Raw genomic sequence first — 23,034 nt, forward strand, 5'->3', positions numbered from 1 at the left:
TCATATAGTCTGTCCATGGTGGGAAGCTGTCACATCAAATCTTGCGTTTGACCACTTGCCACTTACTTCTTTCAAAGTGTTCAGCATGTCACATGACAGCAACATCTTGAAGCTATTTAGGCTTATGAGAGAAAACATTGAGTTTTACTTGGTGAAAGAGCTTCCAGCATTTGATTAGGCTTGCCATTGTCAGGTTGACCTTTAGTTACAGGTTACAGTGCTAAAACACTTGCGCATCAACTATGACTTAGTAATAGCACATGCTGTACGTGATGAGAATCACTTGATGTGATGAGCACATTTAAGAGATTCACACTAGAGCGTAGGTTGCTCAGCCATGGACACGGTGCAGAAGACAATCAGTTGGAGATTATTTGTTTATTTATTTTGTTGAAAAAAAAGGTTGTGTAGATGGAAAGCTCATGAGTGCTTTTACTTGACCAGGTGGGGACAAAGATTTCACAACAAATGGTTGAATCCAGAACAAAAGTGCTTGTGTGTGTCTCTGTGAGATACCAGAATGCACACAGTGGTATTCTATTGTTCATACATTAGCTAATGCCATTATCTTGTCTGTGGAGTCAAAAGAGCTAATCTCATGTTATAGGATTTGCAGCCACCTAGACTGATCTCATTGGGTAAACGTTTGGCACAGTGACAAAAGAACAGGATGAACATCCAAGTTCAGTAAGCAGAATCCATAAACCAGCAGCAACCTGACCCTGTGACTGGCAGGAGTAGAGCCAATGCAGATGTGGCCAGCTTTACTTTTCACTTCAGGCTGGAGTTTGAACTGTGAAAAAACAAGTTCTTTTTTATTGGTTTGTTTGTTTTCTTAAGCCTTGCGGCATGCCTGTTGTGGCCAATTTCATATTTTTGATAAAAATGTGAAAACCTCATCCACTGTTATCCAGTGGTTAAACATAAACTTCAAAAGCCAACTATTTGCAGTGGGGAAAAGTCTTATCTGAGTATAACTGCCAATTTGGTCCAGACACCCGCCTCATAAATTATCAGGAGTTAGATGGATTGTACAGACTGAAAGATGAAGTGATCCCAAACCCTTCAGAGCAGCACTAGACTCGAGTTTGGCATAGTGTTATCATTACTTGAGTTCATATTGATGACTTCTTTCTTGGCCCGATGTCATTTTCAGCAGTGACCATGATCAATAAATTCAGTTTAAAGGCTGTTATGGGGTTTTGTTGATTTATTGCACTGGATTAATATGTGCACTAAAATCAAGTTCAGTCAAGTCAGTTCTGTTTATGTAGTGAAAAACATGCTTTCAAGTTAGCTAAGACACCCTCTGCCCTAAACCCTTGATTCAGATGAAGAAAAAAATACAGGAGAAAACTCGGGAAAAGCAATTGAAGAGGAAAATATTCAGTGTTGGTATTAACTAAAACCAAACCAAACAAAAAAGCAAAAAGAAATCAATAACACCCTATTCTTGCTTAGTAAAAAGAGAGCTCTTAATGGAGTGTATCTAAATAGCATTAAGTATCTAGAACCAAAGTCAGATACGACACTTTTATTTTTAACAAGACATTTAATAGATCAAAGAAACACTTCTTACATCCTTTTCTGCAAGTTAAACAATGAGATTAACATCACGCTCATGTCTATGCAATGATTATGGATCTAAAACTAGAAAGTAATGAGTTTCGTTTTGTTAAACGACTGGAAATGGGGCAGAGCAGCCGGTCTTTCTTCCAATAAAATAAGGAAATATGCATTTTTTTATTTCTCACACTGTCTCTAATGACAGTAACTGTAACAATAACTTTTTGTGAAGTAACAAGCTTTAATGATTTTTTTGACAATTACTCAACAAGGGCTGGAGTGATGGTCGCGACTGCACTGCGATCAGTGATTTTCTCATCACACATCCTTGAGTGAAATAGGTGCACTGACACTGAACTGAGTTACTTTTTTTCTGCTGACAATTATAAGGGGTCTAAAACAGTAATTTGTCTGCTTTACTTTATTGTTTTAATAAACTGCAAAAATCTAATGGACTTGCAGTGAATTTGACAGATTTCCTCAGAACTCAGAGTATTGGATTTACTAGTAGCAAACAGAGCATATATGTAAATAATTTCCCTAAACTTAGAATAGTAGTTATGAAGGTTCGTTGATCCCCTTCTCACCTTCCAAACCTGTGGGAAAGCAAGGCCATAATAGTTGAGAATACTTCTTTAAACCAGTCATAAGATGTGTATCTTTCCTGGCAATCCTTAGATGACTCCTGCTATTATTGTTTATCTGTCCCCAGAGCTTCTTTTGAATTCATTATTCCTATAATGCCCATTTGCCATATTTGTTAACATGCCGGGTCACCTGTCTCACAGCTGCCTGTGTTGACTAGATCTGCCTTTTCATCAATGAGAGCTACCTGCCATAATGACCCTCTAATAAAGTGTTATTATCTATCCACCCAGTCTAGTGTAGCATGCACAAAGCCACTGGAGGAATCCAGGCCCTGTCTAATTCATTTCTGCTGGGTATAAATGTCAGCGTCCTTTTGTGAGGATTACAGACATTCCCACATTAGGGCCGGACTGATTGTTCTATATGGAACGGTGGGAGTGGAATAGAGCGTTTGATTTCAGATAATGTAGTATGAGACAAATGTCACTGGACCGGATAGGTTTTTTGTCTAAACCTGGCTGCAGACTTGAATCTGAGACTATGACAGTGTCAGGGAGAGCTTGAAGAGATGAGAATGGCAGTGGTGTGGATTACACAGTCTGTTATTACAATTTGTCAGGTTTTATGATGTCAGTGATGTCTGGAATTTATCTCTTCAGCCTTTTATATTCCACCTCATTATGACATCCAAAGCCATCTAAGGTACTAATTTGTCACTTTGTATGTCGTTAGCTGAGAACTGTGTTAAGAGGCACGGTGTAATCCCAAAGTTGGATCAGTTATTTGTGGCGTTTTCCTTTTTTTCTGCCTTTAAATCTGTCATTTTGAACCCAAGTGCCAGTATATAAACTTGCAAATTACCAAAGCGTATGCCAATAACGTTATAATTTACACAAACTTTAAAACTTCTTAAAGTGTACAGTATAGTTTGTATAGATCATTGCTTTACAGAACATGTTTAATATCTTGTTCAGTAATTGCTATATTGATTGCTAATGTCATCGTGATTTAGTAGAGAAGCAGTCATGTGGCAGCTTCAACAATTCAAGGGCCTCTTTGTCCATTCATCAGCACCCCTGATTGGGCCCATGTCATGGTTAGCTGCAGGCCCACCAGATAAAGATCAGTGGATGATTGGGCACACACATTCTTAACATGGCTGACCCGTGACATCTCAGGGGCAGGCAGGGAGCCTGTCATTATGTGTACAATGCAGCGCTTTCTTCCCTCTTATCTTTGCTGATGACATTGAGAGTTTTTGTATTAACTCATTAATGAAAAGACTCATCATTAAAGGCATCACGGGGCACGGTGCGGCGGTGGTGACACTGCATTGCCACTGTCAGCAGGAATGTGTCCGAGACTCTACACTAGCACGATGACAGCATGAGAACTTCTTGTGCTTTTGTTGTAGATGTAAAGCTATAATATCAAGTTTCCTTTGTTGCCTTCACCACAGCCCACACTTGCCCACACTACATTTAAATCATGTATTTAACATGATATGTTACACCTCAGCGTCCCTTTCTGATAAGGAACCTTATATAACGTGTTTAGAAATTGTGGCTAATTGTTTTCTCAATGTTGTTTAATAATTCATTTAATAATGTCTGCTGTAAGACAATGAGAGCAGTGTTTGGGTTGGGGAAAAAATGTTTGCTGGACACAGTGAGTTTATAAACAGCTTTAACAGTTTTTATGGCTGTAAGAAATGTACGAATGTGGCTATAATGATATAGTATGATTAGCATCTTTAGACTTTTATAGCTTCTCGGGGACCTCACCAATAATAGTATTGTTTTATAAATTGTGTAAATACTGGAAAACGTGATTTTTCACAACCTTGCAATGATAAATTTCCAATAATATAACTTTATAAGCAGTTTCTAATTAAATAATTTCTTTAATTACAGTAAAAAATGTATCAAGATTTCCTTGTTATAAAGTGGTATCAATGCTTTGTTTAACATGTCCAAATTTCCCCATCCAAGCCAGTTTGATCTTCACGAGCTAGTGGGAGGTTCTGGATAAAGTGTGTGTCGCTATCCACTGCATGCACTAACTGCTGACTGCACCTTGGTGTGTGCGCTCAAAACCATGCATGTGGTGAGTGGCTGTGCTTATGTGCAACTCGTGTGTTAATGCTGTCGTTTCCACAGATCAGTCACAGCAGCATTTTCTCTGTTGTTTATGGTTATGTCACCACAATTACAAGAGAGAAAGGGGGGCAGAAATAAAGTGTCTGTGAAAGATTGATAGCTTTGGTCTTTAGTTCAATTGTAAATTAGAATAGCAAGTCCCTCTGGGATACAAGGGCTCTATTTATGATTAAGAAAGAGCTTCCATAATAGAGTGGTGGTAGAAAAGTTTGCTCTTGCTCACAAACAGGCAATTAGCTTGATGAAACAAGCCTTACTTTTTTTTCTCTTTTTTCCCCCCTCGCAGCCTGGCTGTGTGAACCCATATTATTATGGGCAGCCTTATAGTTTATGGTATTATTTTCACCTTGCACTGCAAACAATATGGTATTTAAATAAACTGGCATTTTTCTTGTACACCACTGTTTTATCACTGCAGTTTAATACGGGCAGAGCAAGTTCAGAAGTAAAGCGAGGTGTTTATATCATGTGTATCATGTGATAAAGGTGACAAATATCACACCATAGTTTTAATCCTGGCTGAGAATCTGCAAAGGGAGTGTAAATAACATATGAGGCATATAAAGAAAAAGACTTACAGTATGTACAGTGAAAATACATACTTATTTTTCCCCCACATAGTTTTTTTATATAGAAAAGCAAAATTTACTGATGTGTACATTGCCTATAGTTGTTCTATTCAAACCCCCCAAAAAATAGCTTTTTCTCATACGTGAAACAAATTCCAGCCAATTTACACAATGATGTCATTTTGCTTCAGAGTTTTCCTTTTAAAGGATCTAATCCTTGCATTGTGGGCTCATTGCCATGCCAGTTATTCAACCTGACTGTACAGATTTGTCCCCCTACTGTATGTTTCCTGGAAGAGATCAGTCACACTCTTTTTAACAAGCTAAGCTTTACTACTGTTTCATTCATGCGGGGAAATCTGGATCAAAAACGGAGCCAAGAGTTAGTATTAGTTAACATTGTAGAGCAGTCTGTCTGAGAAGCTAAAAATCCTCTGTGTAAAAGATTATTACCAACACCATTATAGTTAATGGCACTATGGCTAAAAAAAGAGTGAATGGGAGACTGGAAATTACTGAAGCATCAGAATATACCTGATTGTATTGTAGAGACTAAACAAGTAAATATGTGAGGCGGTGTGTGCCAAAGAGCACGTAGCTATGAGATGTACCGCTGTTTGTTAGGGCTTTATCTTTTAAACAGTGAATTAAAAAAATAAGCATACAAAAGCATAGTTCATAGTGCACACCTGTTCAAAAAAGTGAATGGATATAAGTTATTGTGTTAATTGAAAGCTACTAAAAGCTTGTTCAATTGAAGAATCTATTTCAAAAGTAAGTTATTATATTATCCAAGGCCAAACAGCCAGAAGGATTGTTGCCGCTAGGCACGGTGCTAAAGCACCACTGTACAGTACCAAGCTGACTGCCATTAACTGCACAATATGGATAAACTGTATTTGGTTGCCTGGTCTTTTCATCTGCTTTACTAATGAGGTAAAGCCAAGTAAAATTTGGAAATTCCTCTTGAAATCACAGAAGCTGGAATATTGTAGTAACATGAGAAATGCGTAGGATTCAGAGATGAATTTTTAAAGCTGTGAGATGAGAGAATTGTAAATTCAAAAGAAAGAAGGGTTCGACTCAACACTGTGATGATTTCCTACTGCTAACTATGAACTTAAGTTACCACCTCAGTACCAGTACAGCACTGCCCTGAGCCTTTCTTTACTCAATTAGTAATTTAATGGGCACCAGCTGAAGGTTTTTGTTGTTGGCTTCAAGACATATTTGTGTTGTTGTTTTTTTCCTGCTGATACTTCTCCTTTGCAAGCCAGATGAGGCTTCCCCACACATACAGCACAAAACATGTGTGGCCACCGCTTTTCTTTTTTGTTTTTTTTTTCTACTGTTTTGCCTGAGGACACACACTCCAGTGCCAGCTGTTGTCATGGAAATTACACCAGTTTATAACATTTGTTTTTGGTATAAAGACAGTGGTGATCACGCAGTAGCTCTCGTCTTTTTGGTATTTACACTTAGCTAATAAGTTCATTTTTGTTCTCTGTTTGCTTTCTTGCTTTCCAGTTCCTGTGTGCCAGACGTTATGGCTGCACAGACCCGCTCTGCAGCCACCATTGTTGTTTACAGCTCTGTTACGCCCGTCGATTGATCCGCAAACAGATGTATCTCTGACTGTGATTCACCAAAGCTGATTAAGTCACAAGTGTTTTGTGTGGGTTCACCAGCATCTTGGTTTCAGAGCTGTGTTTTATTTCTATAATTATTTCCTGTACCTGTTGAATATTGATGAATTAAACATAAGTCACATTTCAGACTGTGAAATACACCAAGGTCTTAATACTATGAATCTGTAGTGGTTACTTGTTGCTTTTCGGTATTGTAATTTGTAAAATTACAAATTGTTGAATAAGCTATCTGTGGATATATAAAGTATAAAAATGCACTTATGCTGTTTGAATACAATCAAAATAATGAAACACAGGACTGTCTTAGCCTAAGGATACAAAATAATCAAGGTTTCACAGTGGCAGTTATCTAAATGATTCTCTCATAAATCATTATAATTTAGGGGGGATGCTGCTGAAGCAACGCTATTGTCTGTGGTGCCGCTTAATTTGAGGGTCTGATAATTAGGGTAGCCTAGTTACCATGATATAACCAAAAGCCATCTTGGTATTAAAAAAATACAATGAATTAAATTATCTTACTTGTTTAAAAAATATATAACTGAGGGATGTAAAAGACAATGCTGTCATGTGTCAGCATCAGGTGTTTAATTTTGTCACACTAAAACATGCCAGAAAGCAACAATAGTTACACCTCCTCTCCGTGTTCTTATACTTTTACATACAAAAGGACAGATTACTCATGGACAATTACAAACAAAACAAAAAGACATGAATAGAATTTGTGATATCTTCAGGCATTTAGAGCATTTATGTACAAGTTTGTTTAACATTACAGTTGTTTGCTCGTTTATTTTCACAGTTCACATTTAGAAGATGCACTTTTACCTTTGGGCTATAATCCCGCTACAGCACAGCTTGAAGTACTACATACTGAATTCATTTACTGTTTTGTGACTTCTAGTAGTATGTTCGAGAGTTTGCATTAATAACAAAATGCTAATCCCAACCCTCATTCATTAGCGGATAAGAAGTGTGGTAGCGAAATATAGTTGCTACACACTGATCTGAAAACTTTGTATATCAAATACACACTGTTCAAAATAATAATTCAGATCACAAAAAGACATTATCTTTTTTCAACTTCTGCGCATTATCACAACATTTTTACAACTCCCCTCTCAATTTATTGTAAGAAAAACAAGTCTAATATTCAACTCTGTAACTGTTGCGGCTCACGTTCTAAAATAAAGCTACAAGTAACTCCTGTATGTCCTCACGTGAAGATAACGTAACTGAGATAAACAATGCGTGATTTTTGGTTTCAAATGGCTTTCACTCTCGAAGTCATGAAATTTTCTTCTTCTTATGTCGAGTCATTACGGATGTGGAGGTCTTTCCAGATCCAATTCACGTTCCATCTTCCGTTTATTCCCTGCCTCATAGACCACTGATTAAATGTGGATTAAATGTGACTTAAAAAATGGCATTGCAATATTTGCTATTATAGAACATGTTCTGATAACAAATGCTGAAAAAGTGTCTGTGGAGATGTAGTTAAAATTGTCGATATTCATGGACTGCTGGTTTGGGTCATAGTTACAGTATCAATGACTGCAGTGCTTTTACAATGACATACATTTTGATGACAGAACATTTACTCTGGATTGATTTCTCAGTCTGCATTTCTTGGGTTCAGAATTGGTTCAAGTTATATTGCACAGCTACAGCTTATGTGCGACTGTGTTAAACCCCCGTAAGTCACATAAATCTCAAAACTGACAAATGCTTCTCAGTTTTGAAACTTACGGTAAAACTGCAGAAGCTGTAGTTGGATAATCAAGACGTTCCTTAATTTGTACTTTACTCCTAATCATTAAATTACAAGAGATGCATATAGGATATTGTAATTTTTTTACAATAACGCCAAAGGAATATAATTCAAATATAAAATGAATAGGACTTTATTATCTTAATTTCAGTGAGCATCGTTAGCACCTTAAAAGTGCCAAAAGACCAAGCATCCTGCAAAATTACTAGAGCAAGACACTGATAGCTCATAGATTTAAGGCAAACAATCACAGTAAAACTGGAAAACTTAATTCTTAACATGTATGATACAGTAGGTGCTATAAAGAGAAAAGCAGTCAAAACACAGCTCATATCTTAAAACTTTATTAGTGGCAAATGTGGCAAATTGTTATTATACAGAATACTATTTAATTAGCTTCTTGACTAACATATAAAACATTAATGCTTAACTGGTTATCTCATAACTTTACGTGGTAGACCATCACATAAAAACTGTGTATAGATCTCACAAATGCGAGAGCTCATGCTACAAACATTAAAGTTATTAAGTAAGGAAGGAACATATACGAAAATCACTAAACTGGAGATACAAGGCTTTTAAAACAGAAGCAGTTTGAAATAAGTGGTTAATCAAATATCATTTGAGAATGTAAGCTGCTGTTATAGCTATAAATGACTGTAAATGACCTTCAAGAACAGAAACAACACACTTTAACACTGAATAGCTGTAACGGTAAGCTGAAGCTGAAGTAAGCCTCCACTACATCCGTTTGTGTAGTTTTTACATATCCCCCACTGCTACCACATTACACCTTGAGTTACAGTAATTCAATACACTGTCTGCTGCCTTTGGGGCCACATGTGAGCCACGTCTGGCTCGAGACTGAATGCTGCTACGGCTTTCTCTCTTCTGTCTTCTCCCAAACTTTTTCTCTCTGAGTGCATGAAAAAAAAAAGTGTGAAGCAAGCGGACTGCCCTCTCTTCTCTTTCAAAAAAGAAAAGTGAGGGGCTCAAAGAGACACATATCACAAGTGCCTGGTACAACTGCACTGTTGTACTGATGGTCACCGTACAGCTCCACTGGGACAGATGGGATTTAATCTGCTTGGCCGATGGGCACTTCAGCAGCAGTTTCTGGAGGTTAGAGAGCACTTATCACACAATTCCCCTACCCAGACTTTCCCAGCGAGTCCTTGGAGTTAAACCATTGACCCTCTGGTCATTGCTGCTACAATGCTGCTGCCTGAAGTAATCATCATGCATGCTCCATCTATGCAGTCTTTAGCAGCCAAAACAACACATCGCTTACAACACTCATCTTTCTCTCGCTACAGTTTTGATCACTTTAAACCTAACAGCAATGATTCAAACCAAAAGCATTTACAAATACATTAAGAGCATGCTGGCAGTCAGCCTAAAGAATTCATTGAGACAAATTGATCCCTATCTGTTTAAACTGGCACTATAATCTGTCATTGGCAAATTGAACACAGTGAGCTATCTGGGATCTATTGCCTTTTTAGATAGTGGCCCTTGGGGCAAGCAGACAGAGAGAAAGTGATCCACGCCGCTGAATGAACTCTATGTAAGGTTTTCAATTGAAACATGCATGTCTGCTTATACGAACACACTTTAAAACACACCTTTTTCCTCACACTCCACATAACTAAATGCTTTTATACTGCCTGCACGCGTATGCCGTCAACTTGCTTGCACACATACCACATTTATAATAAAGGGCTGTTACTGGAGGTAGTAGAATGCAGTTTTTTGTGACTAAATTAAAATTACATTTACATCAGAAAAACAAGCACAGTAGTCTTTAAACCTTACAAAATCCCTGTTTAGAGCAATATAACCATTAAAATATTCATATCAAAATAAACTACAGTGTACGACTGGTCAGGATAAAAGCCATAGGAAAAAAAAAAAAGAATTCTATATTAATCATGTAATTAAGTTAAGTTTGTTTATTTATCATAAAAATGTAAACATTAAAATATCCCTACATCATGCTACTTTTCTTATGCTTCCTTTTTGTTCTTTGGTCCTGTAATAATGTGGGTAAAAAAAAAAATTAAATAAAATTTAAAAAATTAATATTTGGTTTGTTTCTTTTTTCCCTACCCATAATATCACAAAGACGTACCATTACAAAGAGTCAACCTTTACCAGAGGTAAAAGGTGCTGATTGATATTCAATGCAACAGATGAAAGTCCCATGAAATATGGGACACATCCACCATAATCAAATGAAGGAGAAACAATTTAGGGGTGTTAAGTCTTTTGATTTTTTTTTTTTATTTATTTATTTATTTATTTATTCTGCTCTTTGTTTTGTTTTTTATACTAATGTGTGTGCTTTGCTTGTAATCTTTTTTGACCTGCTGCCTTTTTAACTAGAAAATAATCAGCTTATAAGTTATCTGAAATTCTTTCTTCATTTATGATATTTTGATTTAAATTGCGTCAGTGGGCAAAAACATGACCAATATCTCTCTTCGGGGTGTTTTTAAGTGGCACAGTTTAGTTTCTGTCTTGATTCCACACAGTCATCTAATTCAATCAGACTCTTGAAGTTGATTAGCCTGGTTAACCTTTGCTCCTGCTCGGGTCTGGAAGGGTTAATCAGGCCGGGAACTTGGAGACCTCCGGGTCAGTATCCCTCTATCTGCATGAAGGACTTGGTGGAGGAAGATTAAAGTCAACTCTTTTTTTTTTCATTTTTGACTTTTAGCACAAGTGTGAGAGAGCTCTTTGGCCGTCAGCAGTTCAATTTTCTTTTTTAGATCTTGGTGCGTTTTAAAAGCATATTTGTAGGAATTACATTATTTTTTTAACTGAATTGGGTTTTTAGTATATGTCTATAGCGTTTTGCTGAATATAATCACGTCGGAGCGCACTTCCCAGTTTAACCTGATACTGGAGGGAAAGCTTTTCCTTCGCACGCCCGTAAATCTCAAGAATTGTCTATCTCGCTATCGATTAATTTAACTGCAATCATTCCAATCGGCACATCTCCAGTCCCGTGTTCCAGAGACTGTGCTTTGTTTTACTAACAATAATAAAGTGATTTAGTCCTTTCTCCCTGCCAGAGCATGGGAAATCGTTAAAGATCCAGCTATTTGTCTGTGATCAGTAAATATTTAGTGCAGGCGACATCCTCTGTCTCCTCTTAATCGATACTGATCCCGTTGGGCAGCGCAATTGTTATGTGCAAGCCGGCTTGCTGAGCATATACTGCTTTTATCCTCTGCTTGAAAAGGAGAACCAGTACAAATCACACAGGAAACTTTTAAATCCGCGAATTAAGAAAAACTGCAGGACAAGAGTTTTGAAGTGGGGGGTCTAATAGTTAAGCAGTTGTGCTGCTGTGGGAACGTTTATGCTTTAAGAAAATAGTGCGCAAATTTCTATGCATATTTACGCGTGGTTCATTGGGCAGTCATAATTTATATATAGGCCTTCCTACTATCTGCCTAATGCATACATGCTACAGGAGTATCTGCTAAAAGGTTAATTATCCTCTTATGTCATTACTGACGCAAACCATATTTCTTAATAATAATAATAACAATAACAATAACAATAATAATTCATGTATTAACATTTTGTAGGATAAAGTTAGAGCATTTATTAAATTATTTATGGTAAATTAATTTTTACGTATTTAATAAGAGCTTGGCTCATATTGCGTGTTGGCTTGCTCTCTCCATATATTTCCTAATATGCAAAATCTCATAAAGCTTGCTCGCCATACTTAAAGACAGGTGTCTGTTCTGACTTCACCCCCTCCCTCTCTCCTCAATAGCCCACACAAAGCAGCGGCGTACGAGCGCGTTTTGGCCATATTACTGTAGGAGAGAAAAAGGCGCACAGGATCTCTCTCTCTCTCTGCCTGCTGTAAAGCTTACTTATCATTTCCAGAGGCAATCAAATGATATTCTGCTCGGACGACACGTCAACTTATATTTCCAGTCTCTCGCCTAACAACACATGACGTGAATCAGTTGTTTGTTTTGGCTCTCCAAAGTTTTTGCATGATCAGACATTGCAATTTTCCAATAAACAGCGTGCTTTTTGTGTCTGATCCCGTCTGTTGGAGAGGAAGCTTTGCCAGCTTCAGTCTGAGCACTGTGTCGAAAAAGAGAAGACTAAATATATTCTGAATAAGAGAGAAGATGCATCCCGCTACGGACGAATCAGCAACATATGCATTTGGTAGGTTTGTTACTATAAGAATACAGCCTCCTGCCTCACTATCACTATCGGGTAACTTTATGAATGGGTGTTTGCAAACTAGTTGGGCTTGATGCGATTCGTCATATAAATTAACGCTGCGATAATAGGCAGAGATGACTGACGGAGTCGTCCGTAGTCAATGCGCATTGTAGAAGCATCGTATATATGTAGTCTACGTTATGCTCCGTCTGCAGCACACGTCTTTTATTTCAAGAGATGAGCTTATTTAATATGAGATTTAATTGTGAGCAGAAGGATAAAGCATTGCAACATTGCTGATTTATCATAACAAAGCATACAAATCGCATACTTACCATTTGAAGCAAAACTGGGTCCTCGATAAGCCAGTACCTTGCGGAGTATTTTATTTACAGACTTTCCATGTTCACGGGATCTGTAAATAAAACCGACAAAATAGTAATGCAGACAAAATATAATCGGCTAATTTGTTCTAGAATAAAGACACAATTGGTCTATATACCACCGCTGGGACTGCCTGAAGTGGCAAAAAGTAAATCCAACTTTGGCAACTCTCAAAGGTTTGCCGTCCAAGTCATGTAAAACAGAATTTAAACAAACAGTCATCAGTTTAAAATGGTGCTCGTTAGTTTGGTCGATGCGAGAGAGCAGACTGAATCGGTTTCCGTGTCCGACGGCTCCTCTAAATTGAATCTTATTTGAAGCAAAAAAAATTCATACGCTAGGGGGCACCCATATACTGTAATAGATCCTGGGACAATGCATGCATGCTGCTGCTGCTGCTGCTGCTGCTCTCTCTACAGGCTAACACAGTGACCGGGCTGTAGGTTCATCTGGAGGGCTCTGTAAAGTTTTACCTGCAGTTCAAGTTTGATAGCCTCAGGCCACGGTGAAAGTGAATCAGCCCCGTTTAAATACACAGAAATATCAATATAATATATTATTATTATTATTAACCATGTGGGCACAGCCATTCTCCCCCTTGTTACAAACACAGCATCGTTTACTTTGTTCCTTATCGTCATTAAAAGAACATGTTTTCATTTTATTTATTTTAGTGAGCAAAAATCCGACAAGTATTAAGGTATCGTTTTTGTGTTGTATGTCAATACCGGGACTCTACTTTCACCCTAGCCTTAAAGTGAGGGGCATGGCCTTTGACCTCGAGTGACATTTTAATTGTGCTTCGCATTTAAAGCTGTAGTCGTCTCAAGCTCTGACCACATATACAGACAAAACTGTCTTTGGAGAAATCATGCTTTTGGACCTCCTGACCACGCAGATGATTAATATTTGTGGCTTGCGGGATTTTTTTGTTAGGCAGCGGCGAGCTGTGGGATGATTTCACTAGGCGATAGCGACGATTTCACGAGAGATGTGGATTGTGATGTGTAGCACCTGGTGCGATTAGAAAGCACTTATAAGTACTATTAGCCTGGTAGAAATATAGAGGTTTGTTTAAATGGCAAATAAAGAAATCCAGGTGGCGTTTTCTTCTCTTCTTCTTTAAATGGGGAGCGACCTTATTCAGTGTCTGGTTCTACAGTGTGCATGGAAAGACAAATCGAAGCCTACACTTGTTTAGATTTTTTATGTGCATTTATTATCAATAATAAATAAAAAAACATGTTATTTGGTCTAGATAACAGTATCACCAGTCTAAAATTAACGTAGCCCATCACACAGCGCGAAAGCCTTTTTTGTTTCTTTTGTGTGTTGTTTTTTCATTCATTCAGCAGTGGAGTCTGTCTTTATATCCACATACCTAAAGGATCAAGACTGTAATGAACACAGATCATGCCAAGAAGGTGCATCTGTGTCTCAGGGATAAAAAAAGAAAAAAAGAAAAGAAAAAAATCCTATCTTCTTGTATATTTCAGCTTGTTATAGGGTTACCGGATATACTGTAGCGCGACATGATGCAGTGCATTGAATTATTGATATTTTCCTTTTTTCCCCCCTTGAAATTGCTAAAGCTTTACCAGGCTGCATGTGAGTATACCTTAGTCTGGGTGATTTGAGTGACTATCAGTGAATACTCTCTCCGAAAAGCGTCTCTTTTTAGGACCAAGCGGCCCTCTCGACCTCCATGCTGGCTCTGGCAAGGTACCAAGTAGCACAAGTGCCGACTAGCCAATGGGGTTCAGGGGGAGGTCCCTGAGCTCTGACCAGTCAAACACACTCTCCTTCCTTATATGGCAGCAGATCTCCATGGTAACGTGTGCTAAGTTGCAGCAGTCGTGTCAAAGTTCACTATATAGAGAGCTCAGTGAGCTGATCAGAGAGAAAGCATTCTGCCAGCCCGGCTCCTACCAATCGCAAATCACTTCCTAACCTCCGCCTTTTTAACATATTTGATCACTTTGATTCTCTTCTCCTTTTTCCTATTATTTTTCAGTGCACGGAGGAGGTTTGTAGGTTGTGATCCTTGTTTTTTTATGTTTTTTGTTTTAGTGCTTTCGCTTTTTGGGGGGAGAGTTGTCTTCATATTCCAAGCTCTCAAAACATTGGCTTCAGCTGCGCGCTTGCTGGCGCTACCTCACAAGGAGAAAAGGAAGAAGACGCAGTTTTTTTCTTTTCTTTTTTTTTACCCAGTTGGTGATTTTCTCCAAGACTTGTGCTGGAACTTGATAGTAGCTGCTACAGTGTGCTCACTAATTGTTTTATGCTGCTGCGAGCACGGTCTTATCAACCTGCTCCATCATCCACTGACTAGCCCATGCTACCTCGGTTGGTTATTTTTGAATATTTAACCCACCTTTTCCCATTGATGGGTGTACTGGATGGCTGACTGTAAGCGCCCCTGGACTTGGCCTTTAAGCGCAAGGCAGCGACTCAGCTCGCCATCGCATCAGTTTTGAAAACGTGCTTCGGCAACGTCTCCAACAGCAATAAATCGACAGTTTTCGGGAGATTCAGACTGGATTCAGCGTAGGCTAGATCTGGCATTTTGTGTGTCCGACTGTTAATCACAGTTTACCGCGTTTCCTTGAGACATTATTCACCGCGACACCAAAACGGCAGACAAAAAGTTTCTTTACGTTGACTGATAGATATGGCAATGGTAGTGTGGAGAGGCTCCCAGGACGATGTGGCTGACACCCAAGGCACCCTTTCCTCGCAAACCCAAGGAGGACTATCTCTTCCCACACCTCAAGCAGGCCAGTTGAATTTGACAGCCTCTCAGGTCGCCCCTCCGACCCCTCAGACTCCGGTCCAAGGACCCCCGAACAACACACAGTCCACGCCGACGAACCAGACGTCGCAGCAGTCGGAGAAACAGCCACAGCACATTGAATGCGTGGTCTGTGGGGATAAATCTAGTGGCAAACACTATGGCCAGTTTACTTGCGAGGGGTGCAAGAGCTTCTTCAAACGGAGCGTACGACGGAACCTCACTTACACATGCCGTGCCAACAGGAATTGTCCAATCGACCAACACCACCGCAATCAGTGTCAGTACTGCCGCCTCAAAAAATGCCTTAAAGTCGGCATGAGACGGGAAGGTATTGGGATTTTTTGTTCTCTTATCCATGTGTGTGTTTGTGCGTTTGTAGGTTTTAGACATCGAACCATATCATGTCGCCCCCACAGCATGTTTCCTCTCCCGACTATTCCCTCCAAGGTTGTGCGGCTGGAGCACGCAATGGAGCCGCTCTCTGCCTGTGGTCGAGACGGGGCTCTCCGGATATTCCTTTTAGCCATGCATTACAGTGTCTAGCGCCAGTGCGTTATAGCTCTGCATTTGACAAATACGAGCCCACCCGTAGCCAAACTGAAGCTGCCGAATATAATGTGATACCGTGACTGCCGTAGAGATACATCTGTGTTGAATTTATGATACAATAGCCCTCTGCGCTATTATGGCGAGTGGCGAATTAAGAGATAGCGTGTTCTGGCTACATCTCCACATCTTGCCGCTTGCCTTGTTCTCTGTGTCTTAAGCTGGACATTAGCGTGACACTGTGCGTTTAAAAAAAGAACGACAGCGCTCCGTCTAACCCGGAGAAATTATCTGAATTTTAGTCTAAAATAGGCCTTCGTGTATGGGGTAAAACGAGATGAATTGCTAAGTAGGTTAAGGGTTAAACATGCAAGGTCTCCCTTGCCCTCTTTGTGTTCCTTCACAGCCAGCTCATGTTGCTGTTGCTGAATAACAACAATTTAAAGCTAGACATGTGCGAGGCTAGTCTTAATTGTGTTTAAAGCGCATCCCTGTTTTTTTTTTTTAATTTATATATATGTATATTCAGTGTACGGTTTCTCACACTACAGCCTCTTTATTATCAAGGCACTGTCTTTTCTCTTTTTCAACTCGGGCAATAATGTGTGTGTGTGTGTGTGTGTGTGTTTTGATCCTGTACAGGCTAGTAAACATTTACAGCTTGGCGTTCAGATTTCAGTTTTCTGCACTTTAAAATAATGTACTGTTTAACAGCCACCCTTAATGCTCAGAATGTCTGTGATCATTTGTAGAATTCAGGCTTCAATATCTGTAGTTTCTCTTTTTACTGCAGCCGTGCAAAGGGGACGGGTGCCACCCACACAGCCACACCACGGTCAGTTCGCCTTGACAAATGGAGACCCACTCCACTGCCATTCCTACTTATCCGGATATATCTCTCTTCTGTTGAGAGCGGAGCCCTACCCGACGTCCCGGTATGGCAGTCAGTGCATGCAACCCAACAACATAATGGGTATCGAGAACATTTGTGAACTAGCAGCCAGGATGCTCTTCAGTGCCGTGGAGTGGGCCAGGAATATTCCCTTCTTTCCAGACCTTCAGATCACAGACCAGGTGGCTCTGCTGAGGTTGACGTGGAGTGAGTTATTTGTGCTCAACGCTGCGCAGTGCTCCATGCCCCTGCATGTGGCTCCTCTCCTAGCGGCGGCTGGCCTTCACGCCTCCCCCATGTCTGCGGACAGAGTGGTGGCCTTTATGGACCACATTAGGATCTTCCAAGAACAAGTGGAAAAGCTCAAAGCTTTGCACGTTGACTCTGCTGAATATAGCTGCTTAAAGGCAATTGTGCTCTTCACCACAGGTAAGACAATAGACTGCACACTCAAGTTCAGTGTGTGTGAATGTCACTAACCTGCACACTGACATCAGCTAAATCAACGCTGACCTAAATATATCAGCACTGGCCAGAGGCTGTTGCTTGTATTAGATGAACGCTGTACTTAAACGTTCACCTATGCTGCCTTCATGGCCAAGGGCTTTCAGACAGACCCTAGGCTACTCAATTATAAAATCACTCGATTGATCAACTAATTTATCAGACACATGCGTAAGGATAAAATGAAAATGTTGGCATGACCACACCAGATTTATCTTGGTTTAAATGAACAACAAAGCAGAGGAAAGTGTGCCCAGACACACACACACACACACACACACACACACACACACACACACACACAAAACCCACTGCAAATTAAGCTCGAGTTAAATAAAACTGATAACTCCGCAATAATTGCTTCAGGCATCATAAAATCGAGATATTAGAACTCTTTTGGAGACTCAAATAGCCTGCAGATGAATTTCTACACTTGGGCTTTTCGGCCATTTATCATTGTGTGTATACCCCACGTCTTGTTTGTAGGAAATGACAGATATAAATGATGTCAGGCTACGAGGGGGAGGGGAATAGAAAAAGAAAGACAAGCCTAATGTCCCATTTGCACACAGTAAAAGCACTGCCCAGGTTTCAACGCTTCCTTGTCATTTAGGTGGCATACATGTGCTACCATAAAAAAAAATACACAAATAAATAAATAAATAAAAAACATGGACACCCCTATATTTGCAAAAATGAGAGAGTCTAACAGCACTGTGTGATATTGCGCAGTGACAAGAGGGGCGGCTTTAATTTTTATTTGCAGAAATATTCTCTCCGCCTTGTAAGATTCAGGGCGTCTCTGGACTCGCTCCAGAACTGGGTCATGACCTAAACATAACCCAAAACTTCCCGGCTATTTTGTTACATTAGCTACACCGTTAAAGGGGAAGAAAAAAAATTAAAAGAAAAAAAAAAGTAGGGAAGAGATTTACAAGGTTTCACCGACGACTGAATGCATGTCTTTGAAATGATATACCTGCAAGCCATCAGTCTTTGTATTTCATTTAGCTGTGGTAATCTTCAAGTGAGCTCATGGTGGCTGGTTAGTTAGCCCTTTCTGAAATAAAATCACAGTTCATGTCATTGAATTTTACTGTCAAGGCTTTTTACGTCCACGATGGCTTAATTTGTCTCCTCCATACCTGAGTCCCGGAGGCTTGAACGTGAGCTGTGTGTTGTAGCCTGAGTGACACGCCTTTGCTACTTTGGTGGTTTGGTTGTTGTCATGCATCAACTTTACAAACTTACCCAATGTGCGTACAAGCGTTTTTGGCACATTATCAGCTGCCGCCCACATGCAGCAGCATAGATAGTGATTCTGCGTCTCCGATGGTATAGTATGACGGCAGCTCCGTAGGCTATGGGCCCTTTTTTTTTTCTCGCGAGCTAAATCTCTGCTCACTAAAGGTCAGTAGGTCTCCCTGTCTTTCCCTCTCTCCTCCCTCACCCCCACCCCTCTCTACCTCGCACTGCCTCTGACTGTGAAAGACACAGGCCCATCTGAAACACAGTCTTTAACTATGAATATGCTTAATTATTTAGTTCACTTTTAAATGGTTTTATCGGGGGAAAAACAGATAATAATAGCGACGAAAGGAGAAACACAGAATTAATATGACGAGGGAAGCAAGGCTCTCATTTTTATCTGCCCCTGTAAGATGGCAAGTTTTTCCTCCCCCCTTTTTTTTTCATAAAATAAACACACGCAAATAAGAAAAGAAAAATCAAAGTAAATGGTTTAAACAAAATAAATGTGGAAGCGTATTTTGGTTAATGGTGCCTTACATTATTTGCTTAGCGTAATGCTATGGTTATTGCATTGTTGTCATATAATAATTTGTTTTTATTTTTTAAATCGATATTTATTAAATCAAGCCTTGAGACCATTCAACTACACTTTTACATGTAATGTTGAGGTTTTTTTCCTGCAAATAATTGATTTTTTTTTTTTTTTTTAATGTGACAGGCTATCAATTTTCGCTGTAGTGTATCACCACAGTGGGAAAAAGCTCCTAGTGAGAGAAACACTTTAGGTTACACTTTATTAATGTTTATTTGCTTCCCCCCCCCTCTCAGATGCTTGTGGCCTCTCAGATGTGGCCCATGTGGAAAGTTTGCAGGAGAAGTCCCAGTGCGCCCTGGAGGAATATGTCCGGAGCCAGTATCCCAACCAGCCAACACGGTTTGGGAAGTTGTTACTCCGCTTGCCTTCCCTCCGCACAGTCTCTTCCTCGGTCATAGAACAATTATTTTTCGTCCGATTGGTAGGTAAAACCCCCATTGAAACTCTCATCAGGGATATGTTGCTTTCGGGGAGCAGTTTTAACTGGCCTTACATGCCAATTCAGTAAACCAAGAAGGAGACGAACAAACAAAAGGTGGGGTTGGGGGGCTGCGAGACTACAATGATTATAGCTGCTTTTGTGGAAGGAATAAAAAAAAAAACAACCGGCTGTTACACGGGGCTGGCTTTCATGAAGAAAGACATTGACGTAAATGACTGTGAATTCCCCCCCTACTCCAAAAAAAAAAAAAAAAAAAAAAAAAAAAAAAAAATTGAGACATCCACTGAACTTTCAAAATGGCAGATACATGCTCCCAGTGTTCATGCAGAACAACCTGCTTCGATCCTTTTTTTTAATGAAAGAAGAAAATGAGAAAAAAAGGGAAAGGGGATTCTGTTGATCCGTGTGAGGAAATTTTAAGTATTAAGTGCATTTAAAAATGAAAATTTGGGTTAAAAGAGAAACTGGAGAAAGGGAAAATACGAAACGTGAATTTTCTTTTCTCAGATGACTTGTCCTGTGTCCATGTATAGCTGTGTTTTGTACTTTCTTTGTTCCTCCTTTCTGGTTCCAAACCGGCCTATGTGATTTCTGTAGTACAGGTGGTGTTATTTTCTAAGACAATGGTTTATTTTGAAAAAGGTGAAATAATGAAAAAAAAGAAAAAAAAGTTCTAAAAAGAATTAAAACCACAGCAATAGGAGAATAGGCTTATGATCTAGGCTTAATGCTGCAAGCGCACTTATGTTGTTAGGATGACCAATCTGGACAAAAGGGAGTTTTTTTCTTCTTCTTCTTTTTTTTTTTTCTTTCTTGGAGTTCATGTTAAACTTTATGACCCAGCGGAAACACTTCGCTCTTTATTACTATGAAGTTACAGGATCCACTTTTGTTTTCCACTCCTGCTTTTAACTAAAGCTGCATAAGCTCTCTTAAATTTTTAAATTAATTAGTTTGACGCTGACAGACACGAGGGCTTTACACGATTTTAATTATTTGGCGAATAATCTTCCCAGTTTCATCAAGCTCTGAATATTTGGCTTCAGTCCCCCAATTGGATACAATAGTAATAATATTTTTTCTTAAAAAAGAAATTTTTACAAGTTGCCTAGACCTGCTGTTATAAAAGGTATGTAAAATAGGTTGCTCTAAATGCAGTACATGCGCATTTAAGAGCTTTTGCAGAAGCTGAAAACTGTACTGAAAGCATAGTTGGCTTGCTTGAAGAAAAAAAAAAGTTGGAGAGGTCAAGGGTCATAAAAGTTTGAAGCCTAGCCAGAGTAGTGTTTAATAGCAGTATTATTACAGCGTCCCTGAAATGTCACCCTTTATTCACTTCAAGCATTAAGTGCCTGACAAGCATGGTGTGATTTCTAATCAAAACGTTGTTAAAGTAGGCCTACAACATTTTGGGGGGGGGAACACAATTAGATATGAAACTTCAGTCATGTATTTCACTTGAAAAAACTGATTAGAGGCAGTATTCTTGTAAATATAGGTCAATTCATTTCAACGAGTTTTTTCCTTCATACAAAGTATATGTGATTAAGAAAAATCTGTGGTTGCCATTTTTTTTTCTTCTCGGTAATACAACGTCTTCAAAATTGAGTGGCAGACTTAGCTAGTAGCACTGAAAGTTATGTTTTTAATGTATATACATATTACTACAAATGTTTTCTTTTTCATGTATATTTAGACTGTGAATGCATGGCCACAGGTCGCTAACCTATTTTACCTTTGATATATAAATGTAAATGTTTTTCTCTCTCTTTCTTTCACTCTTTTTTTTGGACTGTATAGATATAATCTGTGCATTCAGTACACTAGCCCTTGTATTTAAAGCAACAGAAAAAGAAAAAGAAAAGAAACGACGTTCATTATTAGGCTACAGACTTAAACAGGGTGAGCAGGTTTGGGGACAAAAAAATTTTAAAAAAATCTGAAAAAAAAAAGGAGCTGATATTTTAACTTTAGTGTTATGGCTCCTTTTGGTCTCTGACAGGTGCCGTGGTGTGCATGCGCGTGTGCGAGAACGTGTGTGTGTGCGTGCGCGTGTGTGTGCGTTTGGAAGCTAGCAATTTTGTCCTTGTTTTGAGGCTTTTCTTCAACACACACATACAAAAAAAACACACAAAAAAACACCATGTTGTGGTTGAATTAAAAGGGATCACTGATTGAACACTGATCTTTGGCTGTTCGGAGCCACATATGGACCAGAGAATGATACATGATTGTAATTATGAACAGTTTAAACTGACCCACGTTTTTATATAAATATATAAAAATATATGACTGCAGGGTATTGATAACGTATAGATACTTTTTTTATCATTATTATTATTATTATTATTAATTGCAAGTGATATATGTGAGTGTGTGTGAAAGTTTATAGTTGAACACAATTCTTGTTTGTTTGTGTTAGCTTATTGTAAACAAGCATTCTGCTGTAAATTTGTTCTTGGTATTAAATTATAATTTATGAATTTGAAAACACCAGTTTTTCATGGTTTCTTTTTTTTAACCTCCCAAACTTTATGTGTGAACTTGTCCTTGTATGGGTGTGCGTGCGTGCGCGCGTGCGTGCGCGTGGGGTGTGTGTGGTCGGTTGAAGGTGGCGCTGGTGGTGGAGGGGGAAAGGGGGGGGGCGGTGACTGGAGTCAATTTGCTGTAGCAGGATGTTGCCCTTTTGCCCTTTGAAAGTGATTAATGAATTACAAAATAATTAATCAATCCGGCAACAGGCCCGCTCAGTACCTTAACCGCCCCCCCCCCCCTTTTTTTTTTATTTTAATTTTTAATTTTCCTACAAGGTTATATTTCCTAAATCCCGATCTCTAAATTACCAAACTGTTTGGAAAATGATGGATTCAAGGTTGCTGTCTGTTAAAGCCCAGAAATGGGATACCACTTGTAATAAGGCGCAGTGCCTCAACAGATAATAACATTTCATAACAGTAGCCCGCCCTCACACGGGACGGCGACCATAGTGCAGGAAATACCAAACCCTGCCTTCCCACCGCTTTATCTGCGGAATAAAGTTTCACCTTTGTACGCTCGCATAAATATTAATGGGCGGAATTTATATAGGAGCCTGTACATCGTGCATAGTATCAAAATAAGA

At 39.2% G+C, this 23,034-nt stretch overlaps 1 protein-coding gene and 2 long non-coding RNA genes across 5 annotated transcripts; 2 read left to right on the forward strand and 1 right to left on the reverse strand.

The window, feature by feature from the left end:
• Window positions 1-1,643: 1,643 nt before the first annotated feature.
• Window positions 1,644-8,979, forward strand: LOC112847326 (uncharacterized). The gene is made up of 2 exons (XR_003220819.1): window positions 1,644-4,260; window positions 6,410-8,979. It is a non-coding gene; the product is annotated as an uncharacterized LOC112847326 (long non-coding RNA).
• On the reverse strand, window positions 8,631-13,309 carry LOC106097875 (uncharacterized). Its single transcript, XR_003220818.1, has 2 exons — window positions 13,008-13,309; window positions 8,631-12,920 (listed from the first exon to the last, which is right to left on the reverse strand). It is a non-coding gene; the product is annotated as an uncharacterized LOC106097875 (long non-coding RNA).
• nr2f2 (nuclear receptor subfamily 2, group F, member 2) lies at window positions 11,392-22,076 on the forward strand. Of its 3 annotated transcripts, none has more exons than XM_005470779.4 (3): window positions 11,392-12,505; window positions 17,023-17,550; window positions 19,705-22,076. In XM_005470779.4, exons 1-3 carry the CDS (start codon window positions 12,466-12,468, stop codon window positions 19,977-19,979), a joined length of 843 nt encoding a protein of 280 aa, XP_005470836.1. In that variant the 5' UTR covers window positions 11,392-12,465; the 3' UTR covers window positions 19,980-22,076. The 3 variants fall into 3 exon arrangements, with proteins under 3 accessions (XP_005470836.1, XP_003440452.1, XP_003440451.1); XM_003440404.5 differs by lacking the exon at window positions 11,392-12,505 and adding an exon at window positions 14,746-16,011 and having other exon boundaries at window positions 17,005-17,550; XM_003440403.5 differs by lacking the exon at window positions 11,392-12,505 and adding an exon at window positions 14,750-16,011.
• The last annotated feature ends 958 nt before the right edge of the window (window positions 22,077-23,034 follow it).

The sequence above is a fragment of the Oreochromis niloticus genome, linkage group LG7 (genome assembly GCF_001858045.2).
Source record: "Oreochromis niloticus isolate F11D_XX linkage group LG7, O_niloticus_UMD_NMBU, whole genome shotgun sequence".
Taxonomy (NCBI): Eukaryota; Metazoa; Chordata; class Actinopteri; order Cichliformes; family Cichlidae; genus Oreochromis; species Oreochromis niloticus.